Here is a 12,954-nt window from a genome sequence, read left to right on the forward strand (position 1 = left end):
TCTCCTCTCTGTCAACGCTCTCTGGTTTCATTTAAAAGAGTCGATCATCAGATATTGTCCAAGATTAACCTTCAGGGTGGATATAGTTCGCTCACACCGAGAACCTATTCATCATCATTTACCCTGAATACTTTGTGGGTAAGTAAAATGGCTCCGTCCGTGTTAAAATATATTTTAAAAATTTACTAAACATCCTACAGTATTTTTACAGTCTTTATTTTACAGTTAAAATATATGTTTATCAAATAAAGACTAACGTTACAACTAATCATGGATCTCTTTAAATCTATTAAAAAAAGGCAGACAATAAACAGAAACTCACCTAACTGAGCTGCAGCTCCAATCAAGGCGTATTTCCCAGGGTCAGCCCAGATCTAAAAAATAAAAGAACAAACCCATAAGGAGTTAATGATGAATTCCGTTTAGAGGTAAATTAAACCTGTGAGGTGTCACAAACCGAGTTAGTTGAAGCTATAGAGGCGAGCAGGATTCCACACAGCCTCCCCCAGGCGGCTCCGATGAGAAGAGACGGGATGAAAACCCCGGCGGACACAGACAGACCGTAAGTCCAACAAGCCAGGAAGAAGTAGGTCAGCGTGAACAAACCCAGCGTCAGAGGGTTGTAGGTGCCTTTAACGCACAAACAACACAAAATGTGATGGAGCGATACGTTCAGGCTAAAGCCAGCTGGTCCTCCTGCAGGTTTACCTGGTGGGTTGTGAAAGAGACTTCGCACGCTTCTCTCAGGAGTGTTGAAGAAGGCTGTTGCCATGGAGTTGTACTCTCCATCTGCACAAAACAACTTAAAAAGGGAAATTTAAAAAGTCACAAACACTTTCTTTAATTTATGGGTCTGTGATGTACTTTTAATTCTTGTACCTTTGTGAATGAGTAGCACACAGTGGTTGGGTTAGTGACAAGTGGAAAATTCAAACCAAATAAATAAAATCACGACATGAGGAGAATAATCTATTTTGAGCTCACTTTCCAAACCCATTCATTTTTAAACCTTTTGAACATCTGATTTTTGGCATATTTTAAGCTTTCATGGACGCACCAAACTAACAGGCAGCAGACAGACCTGCTGAGTGAGTCTGTGTCTACCTGCAGTGGATACTCCTCGGCGTTGTCTGGGCCCAAAGGCTGACAGTCATTAGAGAAGTAAATCATGATGAAAGACACTGCAGCTGTGACTGCAGCGACCAACATGGCCTCCATCACTTGCAAGCATGGCCTGTGCACATATCTACAAGAAACATAAAAAGTGAAGGGTTTTCAGGTCCACGAGTTCAAACTCAGTATGTGACCAAACACTCAGCTTGAACTTTGTGAGGACATTTAATGAACACATTGGGTTTTTGATGTACCAAAGTTCCTGTCTACAGATCAATATTCCTTACTTACATGTGGAGTTCCTCAAGGCTCCATCCTGAGTCCTATTCTGTTTTAATTACACGTGTTGCCTTTACTGCTTTACAGATTTTTGTGCCCAAAAAAATACAAATTACTGATTGTATTGTAAGCCTTTATTGTATTGTTTGAATACCACCAGGCCACAGATGTCGTCATATTTTCTTAATTTTATTGAAAACAAAGCAGAAATAATTTATAAAAGGCAGAAACTAAACAGAAAAGTGATTAATGCTCATAGCTGGGTGACCTGTCAAAACAAGCTTCTTCAGTTACGAGTCTTTGGCAGGTTAAAGCCTTTTTTTTATTTTTCAACTATTATCAAAAGGTTAATCATACTTTTACTAAACCACAAAGACATTTTCATAGCATGAAGGTGATACCAATGATATCAGACACCAATATCTTCTTGTCTGTTACAAAACAKATTTTAAGATGTTAGTTTTTAGGACTTATTGTTTTCGTAAGTCTTATTTTCAGGATCTTATAGTCATTACATTTATCAAAAACACTGATGTCAAACAACCAGATGCTCTCAGACTGTTTGATCTTGATTTRTTTTATTTTTGTTTTTTGTGATTTTGTGAAAATGATGTGCTCAAGACTCGCAGAGCACAACCAGTTGATTTTATTCATTGTGATTTTACTGTTTTATGAAACCTTTTTGATACTTTGTTTATTAATTAAGTGTGTCACTTTTTGTATTTTAAGATACACTACTATTCTTTTTTGTAAAATCATCGCTATACATACAGCTCATTAGCAGTGCAGCTTTTGTTGTTTGTAATATGTCCTATAAATAAAACTGACGGTGACATAAAAGAACATTTTAYAAATCGGTGTGGAATTACCCTCAACAAAAAGAAAAGTCCAAGTGCTGAAAACCAGCTGAGAGGAAAACAAAGCAGTGACTGACATTAAAAAAACTTCCTTACAGACAGTGATGGTGGTAGAGAGGAGGTAGTATTTTTAAAAACAGGTCTGACCAGCATATAAATAAACTGCTCATAAAAAACCTTATTAAATTACACTGTCTTTTTTAAGATAGATCAAACACGCTTCAAAAATGTTACTCACAAGGTTTAAAAGTAACTTTACCTCTCATTACACAAAGTCTTAGTAGTAGTATAACAACCTAAGACTAGATACAGTTATAAGGTTAATAAAATCCATTTTTGGACTAAATGAGGATATTTCTGTCCCACTATGATTATTTTTGTAAATGTATTTTACAACAATGGCACATAGTTACTAAAATAAGCATAAATATTTCACACTTAATAATGTATTTTCCCTATTTTTCCATGTCCATCTAGATGTTATTATGGTTTTGTCTTTCAGCTTTTGTTACTAAAGCAAGCATAGCTCACATATGGACTGGATTGCTTCACAACTGTTATTCTATTATTCACTATATAACACAAAAATGTAATTGTTCACAAACAAACTTCAAAAAGGCTTCAACCAGACTTCATTTCTTAAAATGTTGAATATAAAAAGAAACACATAAATAACTTTCAAAGTCATTTCTATAATCAGTCAAATTGGAATTAAATTTTGTGGTTAGCTGATGAAATGCAACAGAGTTGGTGTCCAGACAGATCCTGCAAATGATTACAAACTATTATCCCATGGATAGTGAAAACAAGGATTTAAAATTAAGTCTAATTAACTATAACTATTAACTAGTCATTTAACACAAATAACCTCCAGCTTCATGCTGAGAAGCGTTCGAGCGGGACTTTCCTTAAAGATTACACTGTCAAACTAATCATACCTGTTCCTACAATGTGACTAGTTTTACTTGCTTCAATCACATGATGAGGATATTTTGAGAAACTCTTAAAGGCTTCCATTGAAAACTTCCTCATCTTGAATCCACACCTTTTTTTTCTGTGAAAAGCAACATGTTGTTTTGGCAGTTTCGGGTGTTGAATGAATATCTGTTCAAATGTTTGGCAGTGGGTTTCTTTCTAACCGTACCTGATCCTGAAGATGGTCAGCCAGTAGTTGAGTATGTTGAATAAAGCTCCCAACATACCACCTAAAACAGCAAAAAAAGTGTGTGGGGGGTTATAAATACATACATATATACAATGTATAATTCTTGCTTTGGCCCTTCATCACACTTCCACCTCTGTGCTTTACTGTGCAGAATATGTCTTTGAATTAATCGTGGTCACACTCTTGCTAGTAACCCGACCTTGTTCTCACATGAATGTGCTCAGGCAATGACTCACCTTTAAATAAGGTAATTAAATAAAAAAGGCTGCTGCAGTTTTTAGCTGTGAATCATTCTTGAGTACAACTGACCATGGTGACACAGATTTTCACAGTGTGCACTGTTTTCTGTCYAATTTCTAAAATGTAGTCTTGCATTAATTTCCCATGTGGAGCCATGTTGCAAAMTTGTAAACAGACTTGAGAAAAATGACTAAAACAGAAGCTTCTTGTGTTCAGAGATCGTCTAAAAACATTGTTAATGCAGTTCATTTAACTTTAAGTTTAGTCATTTTTAATAAAACCATGCTCTAGTTTTATAATAACAAACTTATATCAAACTATACTTACCTAGAGCTCCCATGGCAATGAACAAGGGAATCTCATAGAGGTTATATGCCATAGTCTGAAGGGAGAAAACAGATCTGTTTTACAATTAAAGACAAGAAGAGGGAAAATCTAAGTGAAAAATAWATAAAGGTAGTTTCTCACTTCGCTCTCGAAGCGTCCAAAGTTGATGAGACCTGGATTGGAAAGCTCTCCTGGTTTCTTGTGATAAATACTGAGGAAGAAGTTCAGAGTGAAGGTGGAGATCATGGAGGCGAAGAACTGCAGATCACAAAAAAATAAAAATAAAAAAGAGTCAAGAGTCAAATAAAGAGGAAAGGGATAGGAGAGGTACAAATAGTGCTAAACATTTCCATTTTTTTTACAGATAGCTACTGGTTTGATCTGTTCAGAGTGGTGACACTTTCAGGCACATGACTTACAATCCTCCATGTCAACATCTGATTCCAGAAAGAAGCTCCTTCTTCAAGWGAGAATAAAACACCCCCTGTTGAACAAAAATAAAAACTAAAATTCACAGCTGTAACTGTAACTAAACAAATCATAAGCCCTACTTATTATGCATACAGTGAATTAACATTAAGCTAAAACTAGCTGATATTAGCCCGCAGCTTTCTTTTTATTGTGTGAATAAGCCAGGCATTCATTAGTTTTAACAAAATGTAAATACTCTTTTCACATGAGGATAGCTGCAGACAAGAGAAAAGATTTGCAAAGTATTTTTATTCTATTTTCAAATGTCCAGGGTTTCCCTCAGTGTATTATTACCCAGGCAGGCTGCCAGGCTTTACTTGCCCCACCTTTAAGAGAACCGGGACATTTCCCGGTGGTCTGGCCCACTCAGAGATCAACTAGGGGCAGAATCAAAGGCTTTGAACAAATATTCAATTTGGAGGCTGGAAAAAACTCCTTTCTATTACAAAAGGAGCAAACACATCCGCTATATTGTTTTAACACCATCAAATGAGCAGAGACAGAAACGTCTCTGTATGTTTTGTTAGTTCTTTGCTCTTTATTTGGCCCTGCAGTCATAATATTGTAATGCTGGCTTTATAGCAGCTGAACAAAGGAGCAAAAGCYGATTATGAACAAAGCATGTTTAATGTTCTGCAGCGGTGCAGTGACTTGGTTGTTGTTGTTTTACCAACAGGTGCTCCAAAAGCAGCAGAAACTCCAGCAGCAGCTCCAGCAGAGACAAAGTCTCTTTTTTCTGTGTCTCTGCGAAAGTATTCAAATATCTACAAAAACACACACACTGATTAGAAATCTCTGAAACTCTTTAAACTTTAAGAAAACAAATCAATTTTAACAGTACTATTTAGGATTAAAACAACCTGACAAAAATGACAGAAACTTGTAACGCACTAACCTTAAAATCTTTTTTCAAAGAGGTGCTCCTCCCCTGGGAAACGCCTGCAGCGACAACAGCACCGGAGTGAATCATGGGACCTTCCTAAACATTGTGGGTAGGTAAGAGAACAGAATATGTTAAAGGATTATTTTCTTTTTTTTAAATAATAAATAAATAAATAAAAACAGACAGTACAAGCATTGTGTCCTTGCATTCCTTGGAGGAATACATACAGTATCACCCACCAACCCAGTAAGAGTTTTAGACAAACATTACATCTCGCTGTAYCACAAACAGCTAAAACTTTAACGTTTCCCAACACAAGATGATCTCAGGTTGTGAATTACTCCCAGCTTTTTACCACATCTTATTTTAGCGGAGTACCTGTACTACTAAAACGGAGTTGCATTTGTGTTGGTTAATGTTGATTTGCTGTGGCAGCCATCTTAAATTAGGTTTTAAAATACTTCAGAAATGTTTACCTTCCCTACAGCGAGTCCGCCAACCACAGAACAAATGACACCAAACACTTTCACCACCAGAGTCTGTGGAGGGCAAATGTTAGATTAAAACAAGAAYGTTTCCCTGCTTTAAAAACAATATATTTAAGTTTGTGAGTTATGTGCTCGTACCTTGAGTCGTACAACCCTGGGAATCTTGACTCCATTTAGGTAACATTTTATCTGAGGAATCCCACTTCCTCCTGCTATGGGCTGGAAGAGACAGTAGGAGGGATATATCAGCAGTAAGTATGAGCAGAAGAAAACAGATTTAAACTAATAATTCTGAACTTTTGTTTATAACCTAGATCAGTGTTAAAGACAAGCTTGAAACTGAAACTAAACTAAAAAAAATAAATTCAAGAATAAAGACATGTGTTTTTACACAATTTCAACATTCACAACACAAAGAGGATATTTGGTTCCCAAMTGAGATTTTCACTTTCACTGGTCAGTGTGCCACATAAGCCAACTAGTCAAWGAGCTTCAACTGCATATTTCCTCAAAATCTACTTTTAMAYTTCAGGAATGCAATTATATAGATGGGAAAGGAATAAATAAATAAATAGATAAATAAATAAAAGCACAAAAAGTAAGGAAATGTATGTGTAGTAGAATATTTGCAACAATGCTTCTTGGCAATAACTCTTATACCAGGCAGCACCTGGAGGCACCAGAAGCTCAAAACAAATGTCAACAGCAAAATAAGCTGTTTGGCAAAGAAGATTTGGCAAATTTTTCATTTGCACAACCCACATACTCAGCTCTACTGCTCATCCCATAAATGCATGTTCCTTACAAATGTGGCACCATTTAAAAGGGAATTTAACAGGCTTTCCAACGGTTTAAGATTTATTGCCAAGAAGCATTGTTACAAAAAAGATATTCTACCAAACACAAATTCCTGTGCCTCTTAATTACTGTTTTGTAATTTGTTTTAACTTGTGTATATTTCATTTGTTTTAATTTTTGTGTAACCAGGTTCTTGTGTGTTGCAGATGTCTGCCCAGGTCCCTCTTGCAAATGAGATCTGGATCTCAATGGGGTTTTACCTGGTTAAATAAAGAAAAGAAAGAGAAAAAAAAAGTCCTTACTTTTTGTGCCAAGTAAACTGATGACCATGCAAATGAACAAGCTGCCTGATCCTTTTCTGCTTTACCTCAAAACATGCGACCATGATGGCTCCCAACATGACAAACGCACAGTTAAGGACGGCCCAGAGGATGAGAGAGATGGACAGACCACCAGCTTCTGTAAACTGAATAATGTCTGAAAAGTACCGGAGTCAAGGACCGGTCCAGTTGTCTGAACACTGAAGTCTGCCAAAGTAGCATTTAAAATTATTCAACTAGGAGAAAGAAGAGCAAAATTATACATACACCTGCAAAATTATCTTAATCTAGAAATAAACAAGTATTTAAATAACAAATAACAAAGATAATACCAAGTAGTTTAACTATTTTTTAACCCAAGGATTATATACAACGTAAACACCTGGTTACAACAAAGTCTGTAAAAAATGAACACATTTTAAGGATACTGTCTCTGATGACTTTGTATTTTAAGCCAGCCAGCTCTTCCACGGCGATGTCTATAAGACAGGCGATGAGTCCAGTCACAATGCCAATTATTCCACAGACCACCCAACGACTGATCTCAAGACAGCGGAAACCCTGACGGTACGAACCGATGAGTGACGCAGGAAGAAGAACGAACAGGGGAATGGAGGAGAAGAGAGCAGGATGAAAGACRGAAAACCTACATTAAAACACTTCCTGCTAAACTCACCATGAAACTCATCCTCCTCTCCTCTTCCAGAAACAGCTGATTTTCAATGTTGTCATAGTCCAGACTCTAAAACAACAAGCCCACAAWACAAGTTCAGTCACAGACAGTTCTCAACTAACGATCAAAAATTCTGTATTTGTCTATTTGGTCAATGAATGTATCATAAATGAGCTGCTCTATTCGGCTAGAATCAGCAGTTTTTACTGAAGGAAGCAGACTTGAAGTTAACTGARTGTTTTGTTTTTACACAAACACAAGAAAAAGAAGCAAAAACAAAACAGACAAAAAAGTCTGTTAAAATCCGACATTAAAAAAATACTTCAAACTATTTGAAGGAACTTTAACACTGAACAACTTAAAACTATTTTTTCTATTTTTCACAGTGATGTGATTCATTTTACCTCGTATTTAAGTGAAAGCAACTTCTCATTGTGAGGGATCTCTTTGGGTCTCCAATTTGTAGGATCCTGCAGGGGAAAATAAATGAAAGACAGATCAACATTTCATCACCTGGTGAACCACACCACCACCACAAGCAGAGAAGCTGGAATTATACTGAAATATTCAACACAAAGCAGCTGGAAGTGCAGCATAAGAATWTAAAACATCATCATAAACAGATTTTTTTTCCCCAAAATCTCAAAAGCCACTAAGAAAATGAGGAAAGCTTTGAATGACTTTGACTTTCAAAGTGATGCATAAGTAATGAGACACATAGAGCGACTGTGGTGAGAAAAAAAAAAGCATTTCCTCCAGAACGTTGGATGTGAAAGTCTTTATTCTTGTGGATTCTTGAAAACAGGATTTTTCTTTTAACTATTATTAACACAGATTAGGTGGTGGAGGAAATGCTTGCATTTGTGATTAATGCATTAACTAAAACAAGCCAGTGACAGACTCRCATTTATTTCTACACAACTAAAACACAGCTACAATAAAAGGCTGCATTCACAGAGACAGTAAACATWACATTGAAGCAAATCACATGCTTGAAGTCACATTCCCTGAAAACTGAGCTGCGTCTAATGSTTTATTGTGATGGATGGAAAGGAATGAGACATCCTATCAAGACTTGGACACTTGTCCCACACAGAGTGTGGGTCAAATGTTGTCTAGTTGCTAAAAAAAAAAAGATTAGAAATCAATGGAAAGACTGATAGCGATACTTGCCTGATACTTTTATTGCTTATTCTTTTGGGTGATAAATTGTAAGTTACATACCAACTTTAACAGGTAAATTTCAGACTTTTTGAAGTGAAGAACAATAACTATTTTACCTGTTGTAGAGAGCTGTTTTAACAGCCTTAGTTTGCAGAGAACTTAATTCTGACAAGCTCATAGTTTAACTGAGATAGGGACATGAAAGTGAACTGCTGCCATCTTAAAGGAACTCCAACCACAAAAATAATTCAGAGCATATTTTCACGTGACTTTAGCTTTCAGTTTCAAATTATTGGTTGTTCTGGCACGTTCTGTAATATTTCTGCTGGAATTGCTACAGCTTGCTAATACTGCTATTTGCACTTGCAAATAACTGAATTACATCTTAATAATGTTAAATGCAAAATGGACAGTAATGTAAAATATTATAAAATAGCCTTCWGATAAATTATGACATTTTGGAAACTGGAGTGGTTCTGCTCAAACCAGCCACTAGCTCGTCAATCCATTCAGAATTTAACTCCAGTTTTCTCCAAACTGAAGCCATTTGAAGAGCTATCTACATCAGRTAAGATGTCGTTTGTGTATAACCTTTCAACATTACCCCACTTCAAAAGATCTGACCAATCTTCTTACAGAAATAGATGATTAAACTGGTATTTACTGGAGTCTTTGTCTGTTTGAACTCCTTGTAGGTTTTTCTAAAACACTTTGAACAGGAGGATCTTTACAAGTTCAGTGTCTGTTTTCTTCCACATCATCTTCTGTGTTTAAAATATGAAAACACTGAGAGGTCACATTTGTGCACATTAACAAACACGTGCCCCAGATTAAATTGTATTATTTGCTTGCTTCACAGTGGAAAACATCAGACATGTGCCTTCAGAGCTCTCTGAATGAGTCAGCTGACACTGGGCCGCTGGTCCCAAATCAGGCCAGATCATTTTCAGAGAAAAGCAGCTGAGATGAAGATGAAACAAGCTAGTTTTACCTCAAACTACATTTGTTAAATCAACAAAGCCCGATTAGTTAAATCAAAATTAGATCTATTACATCAAATAAAAGTAAAATGAGGTTGTGAGGCCAAATCACAGAGGTAGGATATCACCAATATTTTTGTCTAAAAGGCTCAAAAGAAGCAAAATCCTGCTGTTGAAGCGACGACTTGATAGGAGCAACAGACACAAAGAGAGGRTGACCAGACTGGAGCTCCAACTTTACCTCCTCGGCTGTTATTTCCTCGTCCAAATCCACCGTGCTGAATCTGCCTATCTGAAATAACCTCCTTCCTCCAGACAGCTACAGACAGTCACAAACATGTGTCTTTGTCCAGGCTGATCATAACAAACAGGTACTAGTATCAAGTAAAATGTAATGCAACTGAACAGTGCAGGAAACTAACACAAGTATGGAAAATTATTCCGAACACAAATAAAAACTTAAGACTGCAATATAAAAGTAGGACAGTTTAGAATTTGCATTAATAACTTTTGTGTGTTGCTTTTCTGATGCCTAAACAAACAAAGAAACATCCCTGTTCTGGTGTGGGTGCAGTATGAACTTCTGTTAGCTCTATTACTTCTGCAAAAGTAAAACAACATCAAAAACATGCAGCTGATTCAAATCCACCTGTAGTCCTCCTTTTAGCTCTGAGAGCTTTATTTTAAGAAAAAAAGGAAGTTGTTTTTCCCTGATTATTTTTATACCACATGGGTTTACAGCCTGTGTTGAAGATGTGACAGTACAATCTTATTTAGGTTTGATGTGTATGCGTGTCATTCTTTTCTCACCAGGTTAAAGTCCCTATCATTCAAACAAGAGTGGGCAGGACAAACGTTTCCAAACGCAAATRTGTTCATCAAGGAGGTCATTTTCACAACAAAACAAGCCATGACACGATAAAAACATGACTGTGTCTGAGGCAAACRCATTAAAATGACTGCACACATCAATAACCCGTGCAGCATTCAGAAACATGACTCAGTCGCTTTATTTGCATGACTTTTTATCTTTCAGCTACAGAGGAAACAGCTGTTAGCATAAGTTAGCTACCTTGTTAGCATGTTAGCCGTACCTGTCTGGATACCGAGGGCCGCTCGGAACCGTTCAGTAGCGGGGTTCCCTCCCACACTGCACCGGACTCGTCGCCTCGGCTGGACCACGACACTTTTTTGGTGATGTTCGCCATAATGGCGGCCTCTGAAACTCACCGCTTTTAAAACACGAGAGAGAAATCTTCATGAACTTTAGCTACAACCAGCTAACTATAAATACAACTCTCCTGTTCCCCCCAATAAACATCCAAGAAACTCGTGACGATTGGTCAGCCTCGCGTGCGGGTTTAAAAAAAAATGTTTGCCGCGTTGCATTCTGGTATTTGTAGTAAAATAAGTCCTTTCTGTGAGAGAGTGTAAAAATCAGTCTCTCAACCTTACTCCAAATAATATAAAAGACACATATAAGATTGACCTAAGTTAAAACATGTTTGCATAAAATAAATATATTACATTTGGTTTAGTAAATAATTAATTAATGCCAGTGTTGTGTAAATATACGTCTTAAAATTTACATTGTGGATAAAAACAAATGCATTTAACTTTTACTCCAGAGTTAAGCAATTTAGTTGTTTCAACAGAACATAGTGTCAATATAACTCTGTGTCACCACTCCTGTTGGTTTCCATTTTAACTGACATATTTATATTTTGCCATGTTCAATTGAATCAGTCTTGTTTGATGTGTAAATAGCTGCCCACTCCATCCATCCATCCATCCATCCATCCATCCATCCATCCATCCATCCATCCATCCATCCATTGTTTTCCACATGTTCCCGAGTCGGGTCCTAATCTTCAGTAACTGGAATATGAGTGCTGAGATTTTGTGCCTTACAGAAAGATAAATAATCCTAATGCCTTGAGGGCCCAGCATTATTTAACACAGTCTAATGGGATTAATATGGGTTTTTCTACTGTGGTTCAAGGTTTGGATTCTGGATTTTTTTTATGCAGATAAGATAGTTGAAATCTTAATCTGTGTGCTTGTTTAGGCTTGTTTGTTTCTTTGATACTGTTTGACCAGATTTGTCTATTATTGTGACTCTGACTGATGCATAATTTTAGTCTGTATTCAATGTGTATACACAAAATTTACTCAAATCTACATTCCTTGAAATGACTGTTATAAACATATGAACAGCATTGCGTGACTAAACAATCCCATTAAAAGAGGAAACAAGAAAAAAAAACATCATCCACTCAGCAATTTAATTTTCCTAACCTAAGAGATTTAGAAAATATTGTGAAGTCCATTATGTGATGGAGACAATTTAGACAAAAGTACAGAAAAAAATTGGATTTTTGGAAACTTTCTGACATTTACAACAAACCTAATGTCTTGAAGTGATAGATTTAAAATGATATTTTTTTAAATGTTGTTCACGGCTGCAGATAGCTCTTTGATCGACCTCATTTTGTGGAAACAGAGTTTAGTTCTGATCAAACTGACAAGATGCTACTAGTTGTAACGAGTTCAAGACTAGAATGGATCTCTGCTCCCTTAAAACAACTTTAATGTGTTGTAATGTAATTACAGTATAAAGGTATAAAGTGAAGCTGGTAAAACAATAATTGATCATCACCGTTATTAGATTTGAACAATCATTTAAGAAAACCTTTTAGCCTTTCTGACGTTTATTAAACTAAGTGTTTTTTACATAATTTTGCCTATAGGCACAATAAGCACATAACTTACTACAGTGAGTTTATATGACACAGGCTGACATTAGACCTTCTGCCTCATTGTGTTATGCCTCAGGTGTTTAAGATCATGTGGTTGAGCATGACTCTACAGTCCATTAAAAGAGTTCTCTGGTCCAGACCCAAAAAGTCTGAATGGTTTTGAGTCAACATCAAAAATCAATTGCTATCCTGACTTACAAACAGTTAACATTACTTGGTTATCAACAATTTGTATATCTAACTTATTTATTAAGTAACAGCTACTTGCATTGTCAAAAGTGCAAAAGTATTTTGAATGAACATTACTTAATTTAGAGTTAGACTCAGTAGCCATAATAAGTAGCCATGGTCACTCCCACTGACAATTCAAAGAATAAGTGTGCATCAAGGTTATAATAGCTTTGGATTTTTCATTATAGTTTAGTTTTATTTCATGG

The 12,954-nt window shown here is 36.3% G+C and overlaps 1 protein-coding gene across 1 annotated transcript in view; it reads right to left on the bottom strand.

Annotated features, from left to right (window-relative positions):
- The window catches only part of clcn7 (chloride channel 7), an 18,344-nt gene extending 7,240 nt beyond the window's left edge, over window positions 1-11,104 (bottom strand). Inside the window, exons 1-17 of the mRNA XM_014006919.1 lie at window positions 10,853-11,104; window positions 8,019-8,084; window positions 7,618-7,683; window positions 7,370-7,502; window positions 6,989-7,098; window positions 5,962-6,042; window positions 5,812-5,874; window positions 5,348-5,431; window positions 5,123-5,216; window positions 4,401-4,465; window positions 4,123-4,239; window positions 3,982-4,036; window positions 3,394-3,454; window positions 1,105-1,246; window positions 709-802; window positions 458-630; window positions 323-374 (exon numbers count right to left, since the gene is read on the bottom strand). Coding sequence (XP_013862373.1) covers window positions 323-374; window positions 458-630; window positions 709-802; window positions 1,105-1,246; window positions 3,394-3,454; window positions 3,982-4,036; window positions 4,123-4,239; window positions 4,401-4,465; window positions 5,123-5,216; window positions 5,348-5,431; window positions 5,812-5,874; window positions 5,962-6,042; window positions 6,989-7,098; window positions 7,370-7,502; window positions 7,618-7,683; window positions 8,019-8,084; window positions 10,853-10,966 — 1,570 coding nt within the window. The 5' untranslated portion in view covers window positions 10,967-11,104. The remainder of the gene's footprint in view (window positions 1-322; window positions 375-457; window positions 631-708; window positions 803-1,104; window positions 1,247-3,393; window positions 3,455-3,981; window positions 4,037-4,122; window positions 4,240-4,400; window positions 4,466-5,122; window positions 5,217-5,347; window positions 5,432-5,811; window positions 5,875-5,961; window positions 6,043-6,988; window positions 7,099-7,369; window positions 7,503-7,617; window positions 7,684-8,018; window positions 8,085-10,852) is intronic.
- Window positions 11,105-12,954: the final 1,850 nt, after the last annotated feature.

Source organism: Austrofundulus limnaeus, unplaced genomic scaffold (genome assembly GCF_001266775.1).
Source record: "Austrofundulus limnaeus strain Quisiro unplaced genomic scaffold, Austrofundulus_limnaeus-1.0 Scaffold38, whole genome shotgun sequence".
In the NCBI taxonomy this organism is placed as follows: Eukaryota; Metazoa; Chordata; class Actinopteri; order Cyprinodontiformes; family Rivulidae; genus Austrofundulus; species Austrofundulus limnaeus.